The 24,974-nt window shown below is 51.1% G+C and overlaps 1 protein-coding gene and 1 non-coding gene across 23 annotated transcripts in view; one reads left to right on the top strand and one right to left on the bottom strand.

The window, feature by feature from the left end:
• GAS7 (growth arrest specific 7) overlaps window positions 1-24,974 on the top strand; it is a 201,320-nt gene that overhangs the window by 129,785 nt on the left and 46,561 nt on the right. For all 22 annotated transcript variants that reach the window (XR_004481842.2, XR_004481844.2, XR_004481849.2 and 19 more), the window contains 2 exons: window positions 13,731-13,811; window positions 24,525-24,610. Coding sequence is in view for 2 of the 22 variants with exons in the window: in XM_033422858.2 (XP_033278749.1) it covers window positions 13,731-13,811; window positions 24,525-24,610 (167 nt within the window). In the remaining 20 variants the exon portion in view is untranslated. The remainder of the gene's footprint in view (window positions 1-13,730; window positions 13,812-24,524; window positions 24,611-24,974) is intronic.
• Window positions 9,658-9,730, bottom strand: TRNAL-UAA (transfer RNA leucine (anticodon UAA)). Its single transcript has one exon. It is a non-coding gene; the product is annotated as a tRNA-Leu (tRNA).

Genomic DNA, 24,974 nt, shown 5'->3' with positions numbered 1-24,974 from the left:
TAAGGAGACAACCAGATTGATGATGGCATGGTCAGTGGATCAGATATTCTGACGCTGAAGAGTCCATTGAAATCCAGTTTTTCTCTTGTGGACATTCAATGAGAAAATACAATTTTCTTCGAACAAGTAAACGTGCATTATAGTCCCAAGGTTAAATAAATGGTTTATGGTTATATAACCATAAACGGAAGAACGCGGAAGAACGACTTGAAGACAAATAACTCAATCTCACAGTGACAGGATATAGAATGAGAATAAAATACCAAGAAAGGCCCTTCACCTGGCTTGTGTTTATACTCTTGTGTTGTCAGGGTAGCAGACTTGCAGATATCTCTAGCCTTTATTCTTGTCTACATAACAGGATGCAGTGGCAGTTCTTATCATTTCACAGCTTTTGAGTCAATAGCTCAAAAACCATTTTTTTTTGAATCTCAGTATTTTTGCCATTAAAAAAATAAAAGACGTATGAACTCTGGTTTCAACTTTGTTTCTAGCTGCAACTAAGTCAAAGGATTTGGGGCTCCTACTGTTTTCATTTTCCCATTCTCTGTAGCACTCTGACATCTAGACATCTGAACACCATCCTTGCCTTCAAGGAACTTGGAGTCTAGTGAAAGAGTTCTAGGCCTTGGAGATGTAAGAAAGCTGTAAATGTTTTCTTCCTTCATAGTTCTCTTCTCTGGAGAACGTTATCCCGGAATGTCCTAGCTGGCCTCTGCTTTGCTTAGGACATACGTACCAGTGTAGGGTCACCTTGCCCTCATCATCACTTTGCAGAGCCCAGTGGCCTAGTGAGCGTGGTAGGATCGGATTGTATCCAATGACTAATCCAGCCCTGTCACGCTAATCCATCCATATAAAGCGGTAGGATCTTTACCAGGCATTAGATCGACCTGTATTCATTCCAGGCCAAGAAAAGTACAAGGTGATCGTGAGCTGTGTATCCATAAGGAGTGACGTTTGCTTGGGTTGAACTCTGGTGTGTGATGACTGCATTTCTAGGGCAGTTGTAGTGCCTCTGGTGGCGGTGGGGCAAGGCAGGGTCAGGACTTCTAGATCCAGGTGAGCTGTCCTGCAGAGATTCAGGTAGAGTCGATGTCTCACGGGGGATGGTCTTGAGGCCAGAGGCTGTCCACAGAAGGATTTTATTTTGTGTTCACCATCCTTAAAGATGTTGAATGAGTTGCCAACATTGAAAAATTGGGAAATTTTTCATACCCACCCAGATACTTGTCTCCTTTTGAAAAATTGTGAGGTATGGCCGCATGCGACCCGCCTTCCTGCCTGAACGCCACCGGGTGGATCTGAGCAGGTTGCCACCACTCCTGACTTTTCTTCTACTCGAGTCTGCTTCATGCAAGCATCTTACATGTCCAGTGCTTGTGGGGCCTTGAGCTTTGACCTGTGTTTGGACATAGCCTCATGGCTTGACAGCAAGTATTGCAGGGGAAAATTAGCATTAGGCATAAAATCAGGAATCTATTTTATAAATGCACTTGGAAATAAGAGATTATGAAAGGGGACCAGGCAAGAGATGAAAGAATCGGGAGAAAGGACTGACCGGTCCACTTCAGGAAGAACTTTCAGACTCATCCCATACTCTGCCTTATTCCTGGAGCTTTTATGTGCACCCGACCTATTAGTGCAGGAAGCATTGCCGTTTGGGGGCTTCTGTAAAGCCTGTGTGTGTGCGGGGTGGGGGTGGGGCAGTGGGAGCACGTGGCCGCAGCAGGAAGTTGGGGTCCACAGGGAAGGGCGGTCTGGACAGAGATAGCCATCAATGCTGTTTAAAGAGTTGGGTCCCACGGAGTCAGTGGAACTCCTGGCAAAAATGGAAATTATCCATAGGTTATATTCTGATGAGTGAGTGGGCCAGGACCACGTGAATGGATTATCAAGCCACAAATGTTTGCTCAATGCCTTCTCTGTGCCCGTCTCTCATTATGCACTTGGATGGCTCCTTGCAGGGGTGGTGTGGGCGAACACAATGCAAATGGCTTCGAGAACGCCTCCCAGTGGAGATGAGATTGTTAAAGGAGACTTTCCTCGTGGGTTGCAGTCCATTTTCTTTCCTGCCTGAACAGACCTCTGCAGCTCCCTTCCGGCTCTAAAATCCTGTGCAACAGGGAGTTGCCACACCGCCGTGCTCCTCACCCACCACTGCTGGGGAACGTGCCTCGTACGGAGAGCTGGCGTGGCGTCCCGGCGATCAGATCTTCACTGTTGGAGGAAGGTCTTGGAGCTGAGGAACAGCCTTTTTGTAATTTCAGTCCAAGATGGATTCCGGAGTAGGCAGTGCTCTTCCAAGAGGTGTGGGAGGAGGATGGGGTGAGAAGTTAGTGGCGCGGGATGAGTGTTGATTGCGTGCGCTCCCCGGCAGCGGGGTGCTGGGCTGGGCACGGGGCTCTGGGAGCCTCCCCTGAAGGGTCTTGCTGTCCTTGGAAGGTCATGGGCTGGGCCTTGTACCCGGCGGGGCTCCTGGACATTCCTGTGGAGTGATGCGCTGCCCTCTTGCCGGCTGTGCTTATTAGCACCTGTGTGCCCAGCCCGAGAAGAAATAGCCCCTGTAATGGGTGAGAGCAGAGGAAGTTACCGAGCGGTCCAGCACAGGGATGGACTGCGCGAAGAATGTGCTGGAGGGGGGTTCTGCCCCCCGCCCCCTCCCCAGGCATTCAGCCTTAATGGCCCTCATGGGGATCTAATGGGGGTGGGGCGGTCTCGGGGACTGGGGATACTTGGGGTAGGGAGGTCGGAGCAGAAGCAGTTTTCCAACTGGTACAGACGTTTTTCACTGTTTGAACAACCAGTCTGACGGCACTCGTGCTCTGCGTGGCTGCCTGCTGGGACATGTACTAGGGCTGGGGCTTAGTTGTCCCCTGGTCCCTAGTGGTCCAGTTCCTTGCTCCCCCTCTGGGCCCTGCCACAGACCCGGACCCTCTGCTTCTGAATCCCTGGACTCCTCTGTCCAGACTTTCTGGCCCCCAGATCAACTCCATAGGTTAGCGTGACCTCCATCCCTGCCTCCTACTGTTCCCAGCCAGCTGCAGCCTTTTGAACTGTGTCCCCCCCACCCCCCCAAAGGAAGTTTAAGTCCTAACCCCTAGGACCCTTGAATGTGACCTTGGATATAGGGTCTTTGCAGACGATCAGGTTAAGATCCCGGCGCTTGCTGGGCCCTCATCCAATACGTCGGATCCTTACGAAAAGCGTTTTGGACGCAGAGACAGACACACACAGAGGGAAGACGATGTGAAGACAAAGGGAGCCCATCTATGAGCCACGGAATGACCGAGGCCACCAGAAGCCAGGGAAGAGGCCTAGAGCAGATGCTCACAAGCTCTCAGAAGGAAGCAATCTTGCTGACACCTTGGTCTCAGACTTCCAGCCTCCAGAACTGTGACACAATACATTTCTGTCGTAGTCGAAGCTGCCTAGTTCGTGGTATTTTGTTAGGGCAGCCCCAGGAAACCAATACATTTCCCACGCCCAGAGTAACACGCCATTGTGGTCTCTTCGGGCACTGCTAAAACAAACAAGCGGTGTTTTGTCCTCCGCAATGCTGTGGACAGGAGCAATCTGTCATCTGTGTCTCAGAACACCTGGCCTACGGGGCAGTTAGCACCAGCAGCAGGAAGGGTGGCCCGCCTTCCTGTTACGTTGCCAACCTATCGCCAGCCGATCAGCGAATGTGAGGTATGAGCTCCGGCTTAGGATAGCTGCCAGGGTACCAGAACGCCAGTAATTCCAAGAGATGTGCGTGCAGGAAAGCTTTAATACAAGCTGCAGCAAAGAGACACTTGTTTTCTCTTCCCCATTTAAGTGGATTTCCCACTTCTTCTTTTTTTTTCTTTTTTTTAATTGGAGTAGAGTTGATTTACAATGTTGTGTTAGTTTCAGGTGCACAGCAGTGTGAATTGAGACACTTCATGAAGCAGTTGATTTCCCGGTACTTGTGAGGCTTCTCTTGAACATACCAGAGAGGACTTGGCTGGAGGTCATGTTCATCTCCGGTTTAAGCCAGATTCTAGGTGCATTCCCAGCAATCCTGGTCTCGAGCCCCCATCTTGAAAAGAGAAGGATTGGGCTGCTTTGGAAAGCCTTTCAAGCTTTGTATTTCCTAAGGACAGAGCCCTGTGGCCATGCAGACAGGACCCAGCTCCCGGCCACCACCTCCCTCTGTCCCTGATTCCTGCTGCCTGGGGTGCCCTCCACTCTCATGACACACCATTGCATTTAGATATGGAGGGAGATAACTTGTACGCAGGGGTTCTTCCTGAGCAGTGGGATCAGGGAGGATTTTTATGTTCTCTTTTGACTTTGCCGTTTTCCAGTGTTTTCTCCCTTGGACCTGTATTACTTGTACAAGTAGGTAAAATTAGCTTCTCTGAAATAGAGGAGTGGATGGGAGCTGAGCACCAAGGTTCTCTCTTGCTTCGCCTTCCCCAGCACGACATCCCGCCCTCCTCGGTTCCTCTGGAGAGGTGGTCTCGTGTTCTGGGGATCCTTCTGGGGCTGAGATGCACAAACTGGAGCCTGAAAGGCCCCCGGTCTTTTCTCTATGGCACAAAGGAGCATCCAGGGATGCCGGGCCACGTGATCTCTGCCACAGAAGGAGGTGTGTTCTGGGCTGGGAGTCAAGGAGACCCCCATCCCCTCCTCCCCCTCCCTTCTCTTCCTCTCTGCCACGGGTAGAGACTTCACTTGCTTTCTGCTGCCGGTATGTAAAATTAACATGTGCTGATGGGGGAGACACTGCAGAAAAGGTACGGAGAGGACAGAACAGGGGCACAGTCTTGGGAAATAGGACAGAAGGGGCCAGGGAGCACACAGTGCTTTTGGACACCGCGTCCCCACCCAGCTGGCTCAACTCTCGTGCACAGAGCGTGAATTCCTCTTACCAGGTGTGCAAATGCGAAGCCTTCTTAGTTAGCGGGCTTTAGGGATGGAGAGGAAATCCTCAAGAGGCTTGCATAACAGCCCAAACATTTGTGGTCCCAGAGGATTTCTTCTTTGCTCTCTCAGAGCATCTGCCCTGTGGGGTTCACTTTTCTCTCTCCGCATCTCTCGGGCCAACTTGACTATTTGCCGCAGTTTTCAGCCAACAACACCCGTTCAGAGGAAAGGAGGTGAGCAGTGGATGCTTTCAAGTCAGGAGTAATTCGTGGGTTGGTTTGATTGTTGTACCTTTCAAAAAAAAAATTATTTTTTATAGCCCTACCTCCAGCCGCTGGAGGCAGGGTGAACTGTTGCAGAGAATGCTCTTCGTCCTGTCTTTCTCTACGTCTGTTGTTCTCAAAGTGGGGTCCCTGGACCAGCAGCGTCAGTATCACCTGGGAATTTGTTAGAAATGCTGTCTCTCGGGCCCCACCCTGGCCCTCCTGAATCTGACCCTCTGGGGGTGTGCCCTGCAATCTGTGGTTTAACCAGGCCTCGAGGTGATGCTCATATGCTCTAACGTTGCAGGAGGCTGCCTCTGCCCCCAGCATTTTAGCATTTCCCTAATTGGATGAGGCTTTCAGGCTTCTTTGCAGAGAGGGTTTTGTTTGCTTTTTTTTTTTTTAAACTTACTCATGCACTTTCCTAAGGAATCTTGTTTCATTCAGCTCTACCCATTTCTTCCCCATTTTGTGTAGTCTTCTCTACCCGGAATGCCCTTTCTTAATGTTTGAGGAGAGCTCATTTTGCCCAGCATTTCTATACCTGTTTTGCAGTGTTGGTTCTTTGTGCCTCAGGGGCTGGCCGGCCTTCCTCGGGCATCCAGCGGCCTTGGAAGTGCCTTTGCGGCCGCACCTCAGGGAGATGATTGCCTATTCCTATTTCCCAGAATAACCAGAGCTCTTTCTGACAGTTTCCTCTGGCTTGTGAAAAGCAACACTCTCAGTGATCTTGAGCATTATTTATAAAATGTAAAGTCACGCCTTTTACTGGAAAGTCTTCTAAATCTGGATTAGCAGTGCAGAGCCATTGAAGTCCATAAATGCTGAGTTTCTGAGAAAACAAAACAGAAAGGTGACGTATGGGTGGAAAATACCACTTCGTGGGTAGAGAAGCTTCTGAACCGTTGAGCGGTGTGATTTTTTTCCCCGGGAGAGGTTATGGAAGTCCTACTTCAGAAGTCACAATTCAGCCTGGTCACAGAAGGAGATTCCAGATGTGGATCTGATGGCCTTGGGGCTGGCGTTGACCATTACGGGGCAGTGCATGTGGGAGATTGTCCAAGGGCAGGGAGTACCTTGTTATAGGAATAGAAGCCCACCCAAAGTAGCTTATGAAAAAAGGACCTTTATTAGAAGGATATGGGGCATCTCACAGAAGCCCCCGCTTAAGGACCGGAAGGAAAATCAGGCGCGTTGTTTGTCCTGGGTTTCTGGGATCTCCTGATGTCTTATGCCCATTTCTGGGTCTGTTTCATACATATTTTTCTCTGCAGACTTGCCTTTTTTCTTTAGTAGCCGGTTAGCAGAAAATGATCCAGTGGGTGAAAAAAATAGTGTCCTGTCATCTTCATTTGCACTTCTCCAATTTTTTTTTTTTTTTTTTTTTTTTTTTTTGCGGTACACGGGCCTCTCACCGCTGCGGCCGCTGCCGCTGCAGAACACAGGCTCTGGACGCGCAGGCTCAGCGGCCATGGCTCATGGACCCAGCCGCTCCGCAGCATGTGGGATCTTTCCAGACTGGGGCGCGAACCCACGTCCCCTGCATCGACAGGCGGACTCCCAACCACTGCGCCACCGGGGAAGCCCCACTTCTCCAATTTTGAGTGAGAATCAGCATCTTTTCTTCCTTATTGGTCATCTGCAGTTGTTTTCCTGTGACCCACCTGTGTACGTTCCGGGCTCTTTTTGGATTGGGCAGCTTGCTTGATGTCTACTTCATACTGTGTGAAGGGATTTGGTGACCCGTCTGCTCTCCCTGCCCCTTCTATGTCTTTCTGTTGTCTGTTTATCTTTTTATCTACACACACACGCACGCACGCACGCACGCACGCACGCGCGCTCGCTCGCTCACTCACTCACTCATCTTTAAAGTCAGCCATTGGCAATGTAACTAGACTTGCTTCTGACAGTGCTTTGAATTGAGCCTCCATTCATTCCTCAAACATCTATTGAGTGCCTGCTGTACCGGGGACCAGGGAGACAGAGATACATTTATTTGATACAGTCCCAGCCCTTAGAGCACATCTCTGGGAGGATCGGATTTGAAAGCAGGTGTTACAGCTGACTTAGGGTGACCTCATCCAGCTCCCCAGCTGTCAGCTCCCTGAGGGCAGGGATGACGCTGTGAGCTCTCAGAGCCCCTCCCCAGCCTGGTGCCTGTTCACAGGGCTCAGAAAACATAACTGATGTTGGCGGAGAGCACATAGGGCTGTGAGTGTCCCGGGCTTTGATTTGATAAGATTTCCAGCTGAGAACATCCTGATGGCGCTGACCTGTCAGCTCTGTCCCTGCCAACCACCTGGGACCAGGATTGCATAAAACCCTAAGGACTCAGTTGTGCTAAAGGGTTTGTGACAGTCACTGTAATTCATAAGGCTCCCTCAGACTCTAAAATAGATAACAAAGCCACAAGTCAAAGCAGAGGCTCTTGGGGACGGATGTTATGAACCTGATATTTTTAGAACATTGGGGGAGACATGACATTTTGGAGGGTTCCTTAAGTTCCCCTACGTTGCTCTCACACATCTTGCTTCGTACTATGCCTAATCCCGTGTCTGATCGCTCCCCTGGCGTTTTTTTGTCTCATCCAGGTACCTCCCCCTCTGTGGCTGGTTCCCATCATGGTTTACTATGGACTCTACCCGTTTTTCTTACATCTGGTTAACCCCTGAGCCTGCTTGTTAAAATGCTGACTTCTGGGTTCCACCCAAGACCTGCTAAAGCAGAGTCTTCGGGCGCAAGGTCTGGGAATCTGTAGCTTCAGATCGAATGATCCTGAGGAGAGACCAAGTTTGGGAAACAGACCTGGAGCTTTGCTTAATAGCTGTGCTTAGGGTCTGGGTCCTGAGTGTTCAGGCTTTGATGTGATAAGATTTCCTTCTGGGGACCCATCTACAGTTTTCTCAGCCATACAGCAGGGCTTGTAATATCTGTGAGCTGGCAGTCAGCTGCCCATACTTGCTGGCTCAGTGACACGACCCCCTTTTTCCTGTGTTGCATCAGCCCTCATCATTCCCCAGCCCACGTTCAGGGGTTCCCGGTGTGTTTGACCGAGTCCGCACCCTATGAGGAGGTTGGTATGTCGGGGATCCTAAAGGGGTTGAAGGACAGGCTCGGGGTGTTCCAGGTGGACCACCCTCCCTACTAGAATTTCTCTGGGAGCTCCCCACCCTACTCTTGCAGGCCCTTTGTGCCAGCTGGAGCCAGTCCGAAGCTTGACTCAGGCCAATATCCAACGGCCAGGGCACTGACGGGGCTGCTGCTTCATCCATTGGCATCACCAGCCTCTGTATCATCTGTAGAGCGGGCGTCAGGGCCCCTGCCCCGCCTGGATCACAGGGTTGCATAAGGGTTCTGTGGGCTGCTGTGCGGGGACCCCCCTGCAGCTCAGACATGCTAACGAAGACCTTCTAGCATCTCTTCCCCCCAGCCCCCGAGAGGGAGCCGTGCCCTCCCTCTCCCTTTGGGAGCTGTGTTCTGTGAAGACAGGAAGAGGAGGGTGGGGCAGGGAGGCAGCTGGTGGGGTGGAAGTTGGGAAACAGAGAGGAGGAAAGAGGAAGGAAGGAATGCAGAGGGTTTTGTTTCATTCATATTATTAGTGTTGTTGTTTAATGTGTTTGAGGGCTTCCTCTGTCTCCGAGACTGTGCTGGAAGCTGTATGTGCCCACTGACCGTGCATCCCAGGACCACGAGGCTGCAGTCGTGTCATCCCCACTTTACAGTGAGGAAACCGAGGCCGAGTAGTAAGGGGTGGAGCTGGGATTCGAACCTCTGTCTGTGTGACACCTGAGCTCTTAGGAACATCTCTAGGCTGCCTCAGAATATTTGAGGGGTGTTTTAAACACCCGGTCCAGGTTCCTTTCCACTTCTTGCCTTTCTTGTGCCAGTGGAGTCCTGGTGTCCCCAGCTCTCCTCTCCCGCAGTGCTCAGGGGAGCACCCCAGGGCCGTGTGTGCTGCCTGAAGGCTGGGAGTTGGTGGGGTGTTAGCTGCCACCTACTTACCCCCATCCCCACCCCCCAGGCTTGACTCCAGCCAGCATTTCCTGCTGAAGACCTCAGGTCTCCCAGCCTGGGGTCCATGTTTGCTGAAGCTCAGGAAATAGACTAGATTCTGGGGCCAGTGGCCGTGTTGCAACCCTTCTGGGCTGCCTGAGACTCGGTCTGGCCCAGGCTCAGAAGCCCTCCCGCTGGTGATCAGACCTAGACGATCCTGCAGAGCAGTTCATGCCCCTCCAAGAGGGTGTTGTGTTTTTTCGTTTGTTTGTTTAAATGTACAAGGCTATATTTTATTCAGTTAGGTACAGTATTCTACATATCTCCAGTTTCCATGGAATTTGTTAATCCTGTGTTTCAGTTCTTTGATGTCATTTTAAAAATTTTGTACCTGCTTCCTTTTTCAATTTTGACAGAGGTGCTTTAAAGCCCTAGTTTTGGAGGCATGTCCACTTCTTGCGATTGTGAAAGTTTTCTTGGCCACACCACATGGCTTGCAGGATCTTAGTTCCCTGACCAGGGCTCGAACCCGGGCCCTCTGCAGTTTAAGTGCAGAGTCCTAACCACTGGACCGCCAGGGAATTCCCTGCAAAAGAGTGTTTGCGAGGAGCTTTTGCGTCCTTCTGTTTCCACATGCTCTGTCCCTGCCAAGGGCGTCCGGGGTGTGCGTGATCAGGACCCAAGAACCCAGTTCCTCCTAGGCTGGTACCTGTGGTCATTTCACCTGATAGCCAGTGGGGGCAGCAGAGAGCTACTACTCAACCAAGAAAACTGACCAATCACGAGCCAGGAGTCCACTGGTGGGTGGGGCAGAGTGTGGGAAGGGGAGGGGGAAAAGGGTGGGGGACAAGGCTCACAGATTCCCCCAAGGCAGATGAGGTCCAGGGGCTCACTGACTTTCCCAGTGCAAGCTCGTACCTTGCAAAGCATGAAGGATGTAGTTTTAACAAAGGGAAACGAAGTCTACAAGTGACTCTAAAGTTAATAACTCCTGCCTTGCTTACTGTTTTTTAAAAATAATTATAATAATAATTATTCTTATTTTAAGGAAGGGGCGTCTGTGCTCTGAAATCACATTGACATCACTTTCCACCTTTCAACTATACTCTCTCTTTAAAAGTTTTATTCTACGTGGGCAGCCCCTGTAATCCACTGATGGGGAAATGGAAATTTCTGGCTTCTCACATGGGTGGCTAGAATAGCAACCTCCCTTGGTCCGATCTGATCCACGGTCAGCAGTCAGCTCATTTGTGTGTGTATCTGTCTCCCCTGTTTTCAGCGGAAGAGGTTCGAGTTGAGTTAGAGTTGCCTTTAGGAAACAATGTGTTTCTCCTGAATTGGGTTGGACGGTCAGAGGCTTTCCAAGCACCGGTTTCGCTCCTTCTGCTCTGTCCTCACTGGCCCCCACCCCCCGCCCAGAGCCTTTGGGGCCTGCATGGCAGTGACTGTTAGCAGTCTGGGTGGTCACCTGGAATGACCTAGCCCCCCAGGATGGAAGCCCAGAGAATGCAAGGGGGCCTCAATCCAGGGTAGCCTGAGCCCCGAGCTGCCACTTCAGTTTTGCTTTGGCGCTATCGGGGAGCCTGGTGTGCTGTAAATAGATTAGGGAGTCTTTTATTGAAAAAGACCTGGAAATGGTTTCCTGCCTGTGTGTGGTGTGGTCATCTGGGGTGATTTTTCCTGCTGCCGATGAGGTCACTCAGCCAGAGCCCCGGGGGCTCTCTCCAGATGTCCGCCTGGCCTGCCCCAGGCTCACAGTGGCTTTGTATTTTGGACTGACCAGAGCTGGCTAAGACCAGGAGGTGGGCTGGGCAGAACCCTTCAGGCATCTGCATCGTCCCTGATGGAGTCCTGGCGGAGGTTGGATAGAGAGATGCGATACAGGAGAAGAGATTCCCGCCTCTGAGGGCCTGTGAGTGACCCAGGCCAGCGAATACAGGGCAAGGGGCCTTCCTTCGGGCCCCAGCACCTAGAGCGTGGTTCTGACTGCAGGCAGCATCTCCCTGTGATTTCAGAGCCTTCTCCCGCAGTCCGCTGGGAAGGCTGCATGGAGGAAGAGGCGTTTTAGTTGGAACTTGGCAAACGAACACGATCCTGACATCCAGGGATGGTGGGGGCAGGAGGTGGTGAGGGTGTGTAAACAGTCAGAGCAAAGACATGTTCCGAGACCAGCAAGTGAGTTACCTGGGCTGGAGTGAGGTCAGTGGGAGTCAGTCTGGACAGACAGACAAGGTTGCTGTGCTGGAGCCTCGCTGGCGGAGAGGTGGGCGTGGGGATGACAAAGCTTGGACTTTGTTCTCTGTGCCATGTTGGAAAGGAGGCGCAAGGGGTTCTCCAGGTGAGCGCTGACCCTGAGTGGGGAGACACGTTAGGGGTGAGGTGGAGAGGAGGTGAGGAAAGTGATGGAGGGGCACCTCCAGGCCCCGGGAACTGATTGCATGTGGGTGGTGGGACCCGGGAGGAGCTGGTGAAGCCGTGGAGGTTGGTCCCCTGAGCCCCAGGGGGCTGCGTTGGAGGGGAGAGCCTGAGCTGGGAGCTGTGGATGTGGAGACAGCAGTGTGGCCTCCAGGTGGGGCCGATCCAGCGGACGGAAGAGAGGCCTCTTTAGGGAGGAGATGGAGGCTGCAGGCCGCGTCTGGTCTCTGCTGGAGCCCAGCTCACTTTGTAGGAAGGCTTCTTTCTCATCTGAATCCCCCCCCATTTCTACATCCAGCCTCGCTAGTCTGTTTGTTTTATTTAACTCTGATGAGGCACTTACTGTGTGCCCCTGTCATCCAAAGCACCTTCCATGTACTAACCCATGTCATGCTATTACAGCCCTAATTAGGTACCATTTTTATCCCCATTGTACAGTTGAGAAAAACAAAGCACAGGGTTAGATGGCTTCCAGAGGTCACTCAGCTCCTGAGCGGCCAGGCCTAGGATGCTTCCACTGCCCTCGGCCTCTGAGCGGTCTGGTGGTCTTTATATAGATTCTCCAAGTCTTGGTGCTCTCAGCACGAGCCCAAGCGTCCCTCCTCCTCCAGGGATGCTGCCCTCTGGTCACCCCTCCTGGAAGACCCCTCTGCTCTCTTGTTCCTGGTCACATCCTCCCTGCTGCTTGCCTTTTGCTCACCCTCCTTTTTCTCTCCCTTAAGACATGAAGGGACCGTATTACCACCCGACTCCTAGAGCCATAAGATCCTAAAACCCAAACAGTAGATCTTAAGGTTTTGAGACCCCCAATCAAAGCTGGAGGGCAAGAGTATTGGGGCCTAAAGGACCAGTCAGCCCGACCCTTTCATTTTAGGTGAAGAATCGGAGGACCAGAGAAGTAGCGTCACTTGCCCAGGGCTGCACAGCAGATAAGAGTCGGAACTGAGGGCAAACCCCAGTTCTCTCGAATCTTAATTCACAGAAGCCATTGAAAGATTGTGTTCGTTTTTGCTTTAAATATTTGAGACAATTGAATTTTCAGTAAGAGAATTTTGGACTAAATAGTGTCATATCCATATATTGGACTAACTTTAAAAATAACTTGATGCTAAAAGCTTATAAATGGGCATTTGGCATGAACACAACAGCTGCCATTATTGATCTCATTTTACAGAGGTGGAAACCGAGGCACCCAGGGGACGATTAGCTTGGTCAAGGTTAAACTGGTGGTGAGAGGCAGAGCTGGGATTCAAACCCAGACATCTGGCTCTAGACTCACTGCTGCTAATAGATCCTAACCCCTGTGCTATCCGGCCCTTTTAATGGTTTTGGAAAGATACCCACAGAAGTCCATAGGTGAAGAGAATGTACAGTATGATTTTGTTTTGTTCCAAAGATGTACATAGGCCTAGAAAACAAATCAGCACACAGGTGCCCAAATGTTTAGTGACGGCCTCCGAGCTGTGGGACTACGGACGATACTTTTTCTTCTTTGCACTTCTTTCTACATCATCACGTTGTACGTAGTGAGAAAGTATTATTTTTATCACTAGACAATTTTATGAGAAGTCTCTGCTCACAGCAGTGAGATGGGTAGAGTAGCGTTTGGGGGATGATCGTATAGCTGCAATCTTAGCGTTATTTCTGGCTGGATATTGGAAGAGAGAAGTGTTCAATCAGACACAGCAGCTGTAATTCACACGAGATGTGGAGTTGCAGAACCAGGAAGGAAGTCACCCCCAATCACCCAGGTCTCTGTACAGACCCCCGGCCAGGGCTCCTTCCCCTGGGCTTTGGGGTTTCAGATGACAGTGGGCATTTGGGGAGTGATGCCCGGTTGACAGCTGGGGTTCCAGGACGAGGGACCCAAGTGGAGATGCATGAGTTGGCAGCCTCGCAGGAGGAGAGGGGCAATGGGGGCTGTTTCACAGGATTCCACCCAGAAGGCCACCTCCTTTTGGTCCCAGCTGCATGGAGAAGGGTCCCCAGCAGAGAGAAACTTTGTTGTCATGGGAAGGCAGGAGAGGAGATGGATATGGGAGCAGAAGGCGGACCCCTGCTTCCCGGGTTTAGGGAGGGAGGTGGCCCAGTTCTGCTCTGTGACACTCGGAGCTTCTGCCCTAGCAAATTCTCAGCGCGATTGTGTTTTTTTCTTTCTTTGACCAGAGACCACCTGGGAGCGTCCCAGCAGTTCTCCTGGGATTCCAGCCAGCCCTGGCCCTCACAGAAGCTCTCTGCCTCTGACAGGTACCGTCCACGCACTACTTCGGGGCACCCTGGGGGCCGGCTGGGAACCACACACACCTTCAAGGGGGAGGCCACGGCTCTGGAGCCTGGGTCTGAAACCTGGCTGCGGATCGTACGGGCCAAACCTGGGGAGGGGTCTAGAGGGCTTGGAGGCCCCGTAGCCTGTTGCCCCGTGGGATGGCAACACTCTAGTAGTGCCGGCAGCAGCTCTGGTCCCTCTCACTCGCTCTCAGGTGCTCAGGGAGGTGGCGGGGCATGGCTGGGTGAGGTGAAGCGTCAGAGCTCTTAGCTGTCTGCCAGTGTAGGGACCCAAACCGGGGGCAGACTCGGTCCACGTGGTTCCCGAAGGCCTCAAGGAATAGGAGTTAAGGAGGCAGGTGTTTACAGGGCAGCTTTCAAACAGAATGTCTGGAAAGCAAGTGGATTCCTTGCAAGGATATGAGTTCTCCATCAGCGTAGGTAACGAAGCAGAGGTGGTCAAGGTAGACATTCCTATAATAGGTGGAGGGGTTATTACTCTTAGGATACATCTCATTCTGGGATCCCAGGAGGTGGGTTGCAGGACACGCCAGTGGGGAGAACACCTTCTGACTTCTTGTGGATTTGACCTTGCATTAAATGTCACCTCCTCTGAGAAGCCTTCCTTGATGGCTCAATTTACAGTCCTCTCCCGTCACTCTGGATCCCCGCTTCCTGCTGTTGCACTGTCCTCAGAGTACTCCTCCCTGTTGGTTGTCACTCTCCCACCCCAGACTGTAAGCTCCCTGAGGTGGGGACTCTGTCTCTCCTTTTCTTTTGTGGACTCCTCCGTCTCCAAATGGAGCCTGGCCTCAGCTTTGAGTGAATTCACAAACGGGGTGTGTAGACCTGGAATTTGAACATCAGTAGCATTGACAGTGTGGGACAGAGGAGGGGAGGCATGGGCTGGGGGAGGGGGGTTGGGCAAAAGCAGCAGTGACATCCCCTGCTCACGTGGAGGGGAGGGGAGATGAGAGCCCAGTACCCTTCTCGGAACACGAATAATTTACCGAATGCATCACAGGAAACCAAAGGAAGAGCTGAAAGTCGTAAGAGGACTCTTAAACCCTGGATTGGGAAGGGAGCCGTGCCCAGTGTGAGTGGGTCAGGCCTCACCTTTCCCAGTGGGGTGTCTTTCAGTCTCCTCCACCACTGAGAAATCAAGTGGGATCCAAGCACGTTATTTACGGCTGTGAAGATTGCCAGCCACAGAACTCAGAACCCCAGTGGTGGCAGAACAGACCTGGAGAATTAACTGAGGTCTGGGAGAGGGGACTGGGGGGATGCTTCCCACGGAAAGTTCTTCTAGCCTTTTAAAAGTTTTTGTTTATATTTGTGTGTGTGTATATGCATGTATACACACACACACACACACATTTTTTTTTCATTAAATTTTTTAAAAAGGAACCCCCTGTGGTGCAGGGAAATGGGGCATTTCCTCCCGGTTTCCTAGGGAGGCAGCCAGTGCTGCATTCTCAGACCAAGTCCTCAGAAATGGGGCCGTTCGGCCTTCCTAGCTGTCATATGACAATAGCATTTCCTGGCACGCTGCCTTGTCTTTTGTTGCTGTTCTTGTGATTTTTTTTTTTAACAACAGAAATGGTAGTGTGAATAATGTGAGGTGTGGCCCTCTATCCTGGCTGGCTCCAGGCCACCCAGACGCTAGAAGGAAAACCCAGCTGTCTTTTCCGGCCAGAGGGGGTCCACGGAGCAGGACACAGGCAGGGGGAGGCTGGGTCGTGTGAGATGACAGGTGACAATGGCCCAGCCTGCCACCCTGCACGGCTTGCTATACGGGGCTGCTGGGGCTGGTTAGGGAACTTGCCCTCTGGGTCAGCGGGGTCACCTCTCCAAAGCCTGCTGTCACTGTCACTGGACCCAGCAGCATCCTCTTGGTGGGGCCATCCCCCAGAAGGACTGAAAGAAGCTGGCTCAGGTCACCAGCCCAGAGGCCCCGGCGTGACAAATTCCTGCCTTCACGTCTAGCACGAGAGCCACGATAACCCAGCACTGCGCTGGGTGCCGGGACTCTGAGGGGCTGAGAAAGGTGGGAGATGGTGGAGAGGGTCAGATCCGGGGATGAGAATTGCCAAGGTGGCCAAGGCATCGGACAGACTTAGGTGGACCCCCAGGGGCCGAGGGCACCTGCTTCCCATGTCCCTGGGATCCCAAGTCTGTCCATTTCTCTGTGAGAAAGGGCTTTGTAGTCACAGACAGCTGGAAATCCTGTCTGCTCTCTTCCCCTTTGGAGAGCACACATCAGCTCAGAGAAGGTCTGAACTGAAGCCCCCGTTTAACTTGCTTCTGTCCTTGTGTGTGTTTGTCCGCGTCACGCGTACATACTTGTTAAGGCTCCCTGGCTCTGGTTGTCCACTCAGGGGCGATTTTGCCTTCAGGGGACATTCGTGGCTGTCACCAGTGGGGGGAAGAGCTACAGGCATCTAGTGGGTAGAGGCCAGGGATGGTGCCGAACGTCCTACAATGCACGGGACGGCACAGCCCCCCAGTAAAGGGCCGTCCAGCCGCGCTCGTCAGCAGCGCCGGGGTTAGAAGCTCGGTTCTAGAAGGACTCAGAACCTTGGCTCAGCACCGCTCTCTGTCGGATGATGGACGACAACCCGTGACAGTGAGAAGCGGCCGCAAGACATTCAGGACCCCAGCTCGTTGACTCTCAGACCCACGTTTTGTTTCCCAGTTTTAACATCTTGATAATCAATGGTGTATCCTAGTCTAATTGGAAGCATCTTTTTTTTTTTTTTCTCTTTCTCAGCAGTACTTAAAATAAGGGTGCCTCTAACAGTCAGTGATGTCTTAGGTTTGTGAGATTGCAACTCCTTAGACAGGGGCCTCGGGCACACCCCTTCTCCTTGCCAGACCTCACTTTGTCCATTTGTAAATGGGAGGAAGACCACGGCTGAGGTCCTGTCCAGCCCTCCGTGGTTATGATTTGTGGCCCTCTCTACCCTGGGGCATGAACACACATGTCAACTCTCCATCCACCCTCTGGGATGGAAAGCGAAGAGAACCCACCTGTGAGGGTATAGCAGGATCCGAGGTATTTTGACATCATCTTTTCTGGTTTTTGAACTCAACCTTCTGTCTAAAGAATAGAAGAATAACTGTGTTGGTATTTCTCTCTACAGGAGAGCGCTAGAATTTTTCCAGCCATTCTTTCCTTCAGTTTTAGAAGCAGCTTTCAGGAGATTGAATTTTATTGTGGGGAGAGAAATAGACTTGATGAAGACATGAGGTAGCTTCAAAAACTGACTGTCCCCGTCCTTGGGCTCCCGGGGCTGTGGGCACCTTGCCTGGAGACCACTCAGGGCCCTGGATCTCAGCCTCTTTTGTTCCGCTTCTGCTTCCGCAAAGCAACAGTGGTGGACTTGCAAACCTTTTCATTCAAAAAATATGCCAGACATTGTTCTCAGTACTGGGGATACAGCCATAGACAAGCCAGTCCTTGTGTGGTCCCTGCTCCCGGGAACCTACATTCTAGTGGCAGAGTTGGACAAACAGGCAGACATGGAATACGTCAGATGTTCGTTGCATGGGCAGCAGGACAGAGTGTGTGACTGGGGCGTGAGGGATGGCCTCAGTGAGGAAGTGATGTTTCGGTCAAAGCTTTAAAGACACGGAGAAGACAGTATGTGTGTGGGGTGGTGGTGGAGTGTTCTAGGCCAAGGAACAGCTAGTGCAAAGGCCCTGGGGCAGGAGTGACCTTGGCATGTTTGAGAACAGAAAGCAGACCAGTGTGGCTGGGGGGTGGGGGACAAGAGGGAACGTGGTAGGCGATGATGGGAGGGGAGTCAGCAGGGACCAGAGGAAGGGGTTGGGATTTCATTCTGAGCGTGATGGTTGGGATGGGGGTGAGAGTGAAATGCAGTGGAAGTGTCTTGTCTTCCTGGGAAGCTGCCTTCTTGAAGCAGTTGGTTAGCAGTGGTGGGGTTGGGGGTTCCCTGCAAGGAGGTGGCGGGGGGTAGTGGTAAGGACGATGTGGAAGGAAAACTTGACCACATTTATCGACCACAAGCATCCCATATGGTCGTTCCTGAAGATCATGGACAAACAGGTCAAAGAGAACGTGGGCGGGAACCACAAATGAACCCAGCCAAGGCAAGCTTAGGCAGGTCCCCTTTGAGGCGGCAGAGGGGTGGAGGGTTTACCCGTGGGGCTCAGGGTTACTTTTGAGTCGAGCTTCTGGAGAGAGTTGGAAGGGCCACCCGTGAACAGGACCGGTTCGTTCTTCTCAGTGCAGGTCTGTCAGATGCCTGAAGCACAGCCAGCCAGGTTACCAGCTGGGGAGAGAGATCTGGAAACACAGCCAGTGCCCCCACAAATGGGATTCCACTCTCTGCATGTTGGGGTCAGCACTGGGCCCAGGACTTTCCCTACGTGGCTTCCTCTCAGATCACAGTGGGAGCTGTGTTTGTTCAGTAACTTTATTGGAGTCATTTAATGCCAGCTTTCTGGGGAAGGTCTACGTAAGTCAACTTGAAACCCAAACAGAATACCGAAGGCTCTATTCAGCACGTGTTAAAAACCTTCTTTGGGCCGGTTTAACATACACTGTAACAGTAATGATTTATATGGAGAGAAATAGTAACAGACATATGGAAAGAAAATACGAGTGAAAAATGAGGTTCTGGGATTTTCATGTTGTGCGTTACTGGGTAACACCAGGTGACACCATAGACCAGTTCTGTCCCCTAGAACTTTCTGCGTTAACAGAAATGTTCTACATCTATACCATCCAGTGTGGTAGCCACTGACCAGCGGATGTGTCTACTCTGCCTGAGGAATGAATTTTTAATTTTATTTAACTCAGTACTTTTCAAATTTTGGAATAATTTTAGGTTTACAAAAAAATTGTGAAGGCAGTACAGAGAGTTCTTATATACCCTTTACTCAGTTTCTGCTAACGTTAACGTTTTACATCACCGTGGTCCAGTTGTCAAAACTAAGAAATCATTGTGGTACAGTCTTATTAACTAAACTAGATTTCATTCAATTGCATCAATTCTTCCAGTATTGTCCTCCTTCTGTTCTAGGATCCCATCCTGGGTACCACCCTGCATTTAGATTCTATTTAAATTTCACTTGTTAGAATTTGCATAGCGACCTGTGACTAACGGCTGCCCCATCACACCGGGCTGGGCAGGTGTGGAGAGTAAGATCCTTTCTGAGCTTCTGGGCCTGGACGTGCATTAAGTTTGCATTTGTGTTTCCCTTTGGGATGGAGGAAATCTGTCTCAGTTTACTGTGTTCCCCTGGGAGTGGGGACGTCGGGGAAACCTGGGTTCCTAGGCTGGCTTTGCCTGGCCTGGGGCCTGACTCCGCTGAGGGCTCATGATTGGAGAAACAGCCTGCCTCCAGGGAAGCCAGGTCACAGGGGAGTGAGTTCTGATGTCGGTCAGGGAGGGCCTGCCTTTGAGTCTGGAGTCTGTGCAGACAGACAGCTGTGCTTCCCCTGAGCAGAGCTCCCCAGGAAAGGGGCTCCAGAACCCAGGGCCCTCACCCACATACTTTCTTCTCCAGATCAGGAAGCCCCGGCTACTCCCGCATAGGAGCCAACAGGGACTCTCACCTACTGCAGAATTAGCAAGTTACCAGGCTCAGGGTGGCTGCCATGGCCCTCAACTAGGAATCACTGTTGACCCCAGGGAAGGCCATAGGGGGCCGCCTTTCCCTTTAGGAACATGTGCCTGTTGGCTGAGGCCCCAGGGGTCCTTACAAAGGCCTGTTGAACCTTTGACGCCCTGGAGAATAATAGATGCAGGTTTCCAACTCTCCACACCCACCACGCACACAGGTATTGTGAGTTCTCTTTGGGGGAATACAGTTTACATCTTAGACAACCAGGGAGGCAGCAGGGATTGGGTAGCCAGACAGAAATTTCAAGACCAGAAGGGTTTCCAGACCAGAAGACTGTAAATGTAAAACCACTGCCCTGAGCAGACCCCGGCAGGTGCAGCGCACACCTGGGAAGGTGAAGACGACATAGAGCATCCTTCCAAGGCCCCACAGGGCGTGGTGGGGCAGTGAGGTAGAGACGGTGCCTATTGTGCCTTCAGAGATGCCGAGTACAGATCTGGCTGCGGTGTTTGCCTTGGTAGCCTGACTTCAAAACGTGCTTTCCAACAACCCCGGCTGCGTTTCCCAAAGTGGGTTCCACGGTACCCCCTGCTTTTCCCGCCCCCATCTGGGTTCTTTGTCTACGTAAGTGTGGACTACCACACTGCTTCCTTGACTGAGATTCACAGAGCCTGTCAGCATATTTTAAAAGGCCTTCTGTAAAGAGACCAAGTTAAATCTGAGCAGCGGGGGGCATTTGTCCCAGACTCTTTGGGCCGTCAGACTCTGCCCTTTACTGTCACTGCAGAACACTTGTAAGGAACGTCCTGCAGAATTGGTGGTTGTCGCATCACATGCCTGGGGAGGGGCTCCGTTCCGCCAGGCTTAAATGTTGTAGCAGGGAGGGAAGAAGGATTTCCAGAACAAGGGCCCTGGAGCTCCCAGGTTTCTTCGAGTTGAGGAAGGAAGTTACTCGTCTCTTCCAGAGAGAAGGGAGATGAGGCTGGACCCACAGGAGGCAGAAGGAAGGTGCCCAGAGCTGATTTTCTTGTTTGGAAGAAGAAAGTCTTGTCTTTGGAGTTTTTCAGAGAACAGAACCTAGACAGTGGGGCTTGGAGGATGGACTGTCTTACAGGGCGGATTGGAGCTGGGCGATGGGGTCAGAGCTGTAGGGAGGGTGAGGTCTGGGCAGCGAAAGATGCTGGCAACTCTCTGTTGGTCTTCTTATTTTCCGTTTTTTATCCCTCCCGCCCCCAGCAAATGACTTCTCCTTTCTACCAAATATCTGACGCCTTCTCTCATTTTGTATCTCCCAAGCCCTCTCTTTGTCTGTTTAACTGCCCATAAAGAGGAATGAAATGTGTGCGTGTTTTTATATTTGAACTTACTGAAGTTACTAGATAGAGCTTTCTGTTCTCTTTTCTTATCTTAAAAACAGCTGAATTTGGGATTTTACGTTTTTTTCTTGTATCCCCAACTGAATTATGGTCCTTATGATTATGAGTGATCCTTGACCATATTTTATTTTATCTTTTCCCCTGGGAGGCTGGAGGCCTCTACAGCACCTACCTCTGGCCTTGTTAGTTTTGGGTCTCACCCTCAATAAGCTGAGGGCCCAGCGATGTGGGAGTGCCCATTGGGACCATCGTGGGTGAGCTGTAACTGTTCAGATCCCAACAGAGGACTTTTCCAAAGGTGCCGGAACTGTTGAAGTATAAAGTGCAGGGAGACAGGGTGTCAGGGGAGAGCTGCTGTATGGGGAGAAATGGTTGAATGGAAAATTAGTTTTTCTTTCCCAGTAATTGTTTTGACATGAGCGGTAATTAGCCAGCAGCTGACAGACCAGAACTGAAGTGAGAACAAGAGGATGGATTAGGGGCAAATGCCACTGCGTTAGATGGTTCCCAGCAGCCGTTAGCATGGGGGCCGCCAGGATGGGAGAGGCTGCAAATAAGAGAAGGGTGTGTTGAGGGTGCACTTTTTGAGGTGCTGTGGAAGGAGAGGACGGGGGTCGGAAGGGCAGCCTCTGCCCTCAAGAAGATGGGGACCACCCTGGGTTAGAGGGACCCAGCACCATCAAAGGTAGTGACTGGTTCTAAACTAAGGCCTGTTCAGGTAAGAACTTACGTATTCCATTTTCGTAATCAACTGAACTGTGGTCGCATTTTTTTGGTTGTCGATAGATTTTAGGGTCAGGGCGATGCTGGCTTTGTATAATAAACTGGGAAACTCACCAGGTGTTTCTGTACTGTGCAGTCTGGGCCTATGTATTTCTTTGAAGAGTTTGAACCACTTTGCCTGTAAAACCATCTGGGTCTGGTGCCTTTTGGAGGGGAGGTCATTTTTCAAAGGTTTTACTCATTTTGATGTTTCTGGTATCCTTTGAAACCATTTTGATCATTTGAATCGTATGGAAAGTTTTGTATTTATTAGCATAGAATTATAAATAATATGCTCTTACATTAAAAAAAAAACAACTCAAGTCTGTTTGCCGTGCGTATGTTTGCTCTCTAATTCCTGATTCTAAGCATTTGTGTTTCCTCTCACTCTCAAATTAGGCTGATCTGCCTTTTTTAATCACCGTTAGTCTCCACTCCCCCTCACGACTGACCTGCCCTGAACCAGCCAGGGTTGCAAATGTTATCCTGTCTCCTAATTCATTAATTTCTCTTACCATATTTATATCCTTTTCTCATGTTTTCCTTTGATTTATTTTATTGGCTTAAAATTTTTTTTTTTCTAATTTCTTAAGTTGAATGTTTAGTCTGTTTCTTTTTATCCTCTTGGCTTTGGTAATGAAATAATTAAGGCTATGAATGTTCCTCCAAATATAATTCAGGCCCTATCCCATTTGTTTTGATAGGTTCTTCTTCATTATTTTCAAAATATCGTGTAATTATAGTTTTAAATTCCTCTTGGACCTGAGATTATTTAAGAGGGTATTTTCTTAAATTTTCAAGTGTTTGGGAGTCGGGGGGGATGAGGACCTGGTATATTTTGTCCTTTCATTATTAGTATCTACTTTTATTGCTTTCTGGTCAAAGAATGTGCCTTGTGTTATTTAGGCCTTTTGTAATTTATCAGTACTTTATTTGTGGCTTAAATAGGCCCAACACTTTTTTTTTATGTTGCATGGATTCTTGGTAAAAGATATTATCTCTGTTTATAAGGTATGATGTTTACTCCATCTAGTTCAATCAGCCTTTTAAATTAAATTACTAAGATATTCCACATCCTGACTTTTGGCCATGAATCAGTCCTAGACTGAAAGCAGTATATTAAGATTTCCTACTGTTGTCTTTAGGTTCTCCAGCATCTGTGTTTTATCTATTTCAGCGCTATGCTCCTTGATAAGGGAAGTTTCCCCAATGTTTTGCCTGCCTTGTGGGTTGTATATCAGCAGTCTAGTGCCCTTCCTGGCGTGGCCTGTGCTGACCTGAGTAGATTCCCCTCGGCAGCCACAGCTTCTCTGATGCCCTTGGAATCCTGGCCCTCCCTCCTCACCCCCCTTTTCCCTAGAGGATTCCTGGATAGAATCAGCAGTTGAGCAGCCTCTTGAGGGCCCTGGGTGTAGACCAGGAGCATGGCTGGCCACGTGGGGTTAATTTGTTGTTTCTCCTTGTGTCCCTAAAAGCCACTGCCCTGGGGGCCAGCTCTGTGGCCGGTGTTTTGTTATCCTGGTGTGTCTGTACCCACCCTTCTTCCGGAGTGTCCGGCCAACGGGCAGATCGGGAGAAACCCAGCTACCCACAAGAATCTGCTGAGTGCGCCTCTGTTCACAGGTGGCCCTGGATTCTTCGCTGCAACTGGGGGAGAAGGGGGGGCACTCCCCAGCATGAAAAAGGTTCTGCCTGGGGTGACCTTCATACCCCATTGCTTGCCCGCAGCCCTTGCTCTGTGAATGGGTAGGTGGTAGTAATTTCGGCCTCACCTTCACCTCCTCCCTCCCTGCAGGGTGGTGTCAGCAGGAACCACCAAGAGCTGGACATGGGTCTCTGCATCTTTCTCCAGGCCGACCTGCAGTTGTCTGTGTTGTAGCAAATCCTCCAAGCCTGGGGCATGAGGAAGGCATGCTTTCCTGGTGTCCAGAGATCAGTGCAGGCTTGGGGTTCAAGGCCAGGAGATTTAGGAGCCGAAGTGTGGCCTTCCCTCTCTCCAGCCTTCCCCTCTCTGTTCATAAAGTACTCTATAACTTTACAGATCTCTTTGGCAGTTATTGTCTCGTTGGATTTTCATCCCAACAAAGTAGACAGAGACTAGGTAGAACTGTCCCCATTTTACAGATTCAGAAGCTGAGGCTCACGTAACTATATCCGTGAGAGGGCAGTGCCACCTCTGGGAACTGAGGATGCATGGGCTGCGGTGTGTACGTGTGACGTCAGGACCCGGCAGCAGCGTCGGGGGCTTCAAATCAGCCCCGATGGGAGCCTTGAGGCCACAGAAATTGGCAAATGCTTCCCATCCCCCCCTTGAAGGGCAGGTGTATCAGCTCGTGTTGGGAGCATGAGTGAGTGTCATAGGGATAGAGTTTTAGAGGCTTGAATTTTTTTTTTTTTTTTAGACTTTAGGAAAACTGGGACTCGAGAAGGATGTCATATGATCCCCTGGCTATTAAATGGCAAAACCAAATTTCATGGAAACCAGTGAAGCCCGTTCTCTTTCCATTATACTTATGTTACAGTGGGTGAGGGCGAGAAGGTCCTTGGGGGCAGGGCGGGGACAGGATTTGTAGGAAGCTGTGGGTGGGGCCCTCTGACTCTGCAGAGAGATTGGACCCTTGACCAGCACCGGTGACCACAGCTGATGAGGTATTTTCAGCGATGGTTGGACTGTGATGGCCTCGCCTCCTACTAAGCATCTTTCTTTTTCTTCTCTGGTTGGCAAAGAAACTCTGTCCCCCAAGAGATAGGTAGCTGGGCGCTGGGGATTAGAGAGATGCTCTCAGCCCGCCTCCGGCTCAGCAGATACGGATGAGATCCTAAGAGGTGGTCCTGGCCATGCATGACCCCTCAGAACCAGGCAGTGAGGGGGGAGAAGGCGCTGCAGCTGCCCCTGTGGTCCGCAAGGTCGGAGGGGCCTGTCTGTGGCCAGCGCAACATCTGAGCGGTGTTTCTGTCCCCGCAGTGAATGGATACCACACGTCAGGGACCCCAGCGCACCCTCCTGAGACTGCCCACATGAGTGTCCGAAAATCCACCGGTGATTCCCAGGTAAGGGGTCCTGTTCCGGGATGTAGGGGCAGCCACTTAGGCAGGCCCAGGGAGGTGTCATTTAGGATGGGGATGCCCTGGGGGTCCAGGTGGCTACAGCCCAGTCCTGCCCCGGGTAGAAAGTGGTCGGTATCTGGGTCATTCCAGCGTACCGTGATGTGGGAGAGCAGGCGATTGTGGTTGGGTTTTCTGTAGAAGTTGAAGATCGATTTTTCAGTGGTTTTTTGGCTGCACAGATGGCACGAGGGATCTCAGTTCCCTGACCAGGGATCGAAACTGTGCCCCCTGCAGTGGAAGCACAGAGTCCTAACCACCGGACCGCCAGGGAAGTCCCTAGAAGTTGAGGATGGTTTCGATGGGGTGA

The sequence above is a fragment of the Orcinus orca genome, chromosome 19 (genome assembly GCF_937001465.1).
Source record: "Orcinus orca chromosome 19, mOrcOrc1.1, whole genome shotgun sequence".
Taxonomy (NCBI): Eukaryota; Metazoa; Chordata; class Mammalia; order Artiodactyla; family Delphinidae; genus Orcinus; species Orcinus orca.
Note: the sequence above shows the minus strand (reverse complement) of the source record. Positions and strands in the feature narration are given on the sequence as shown.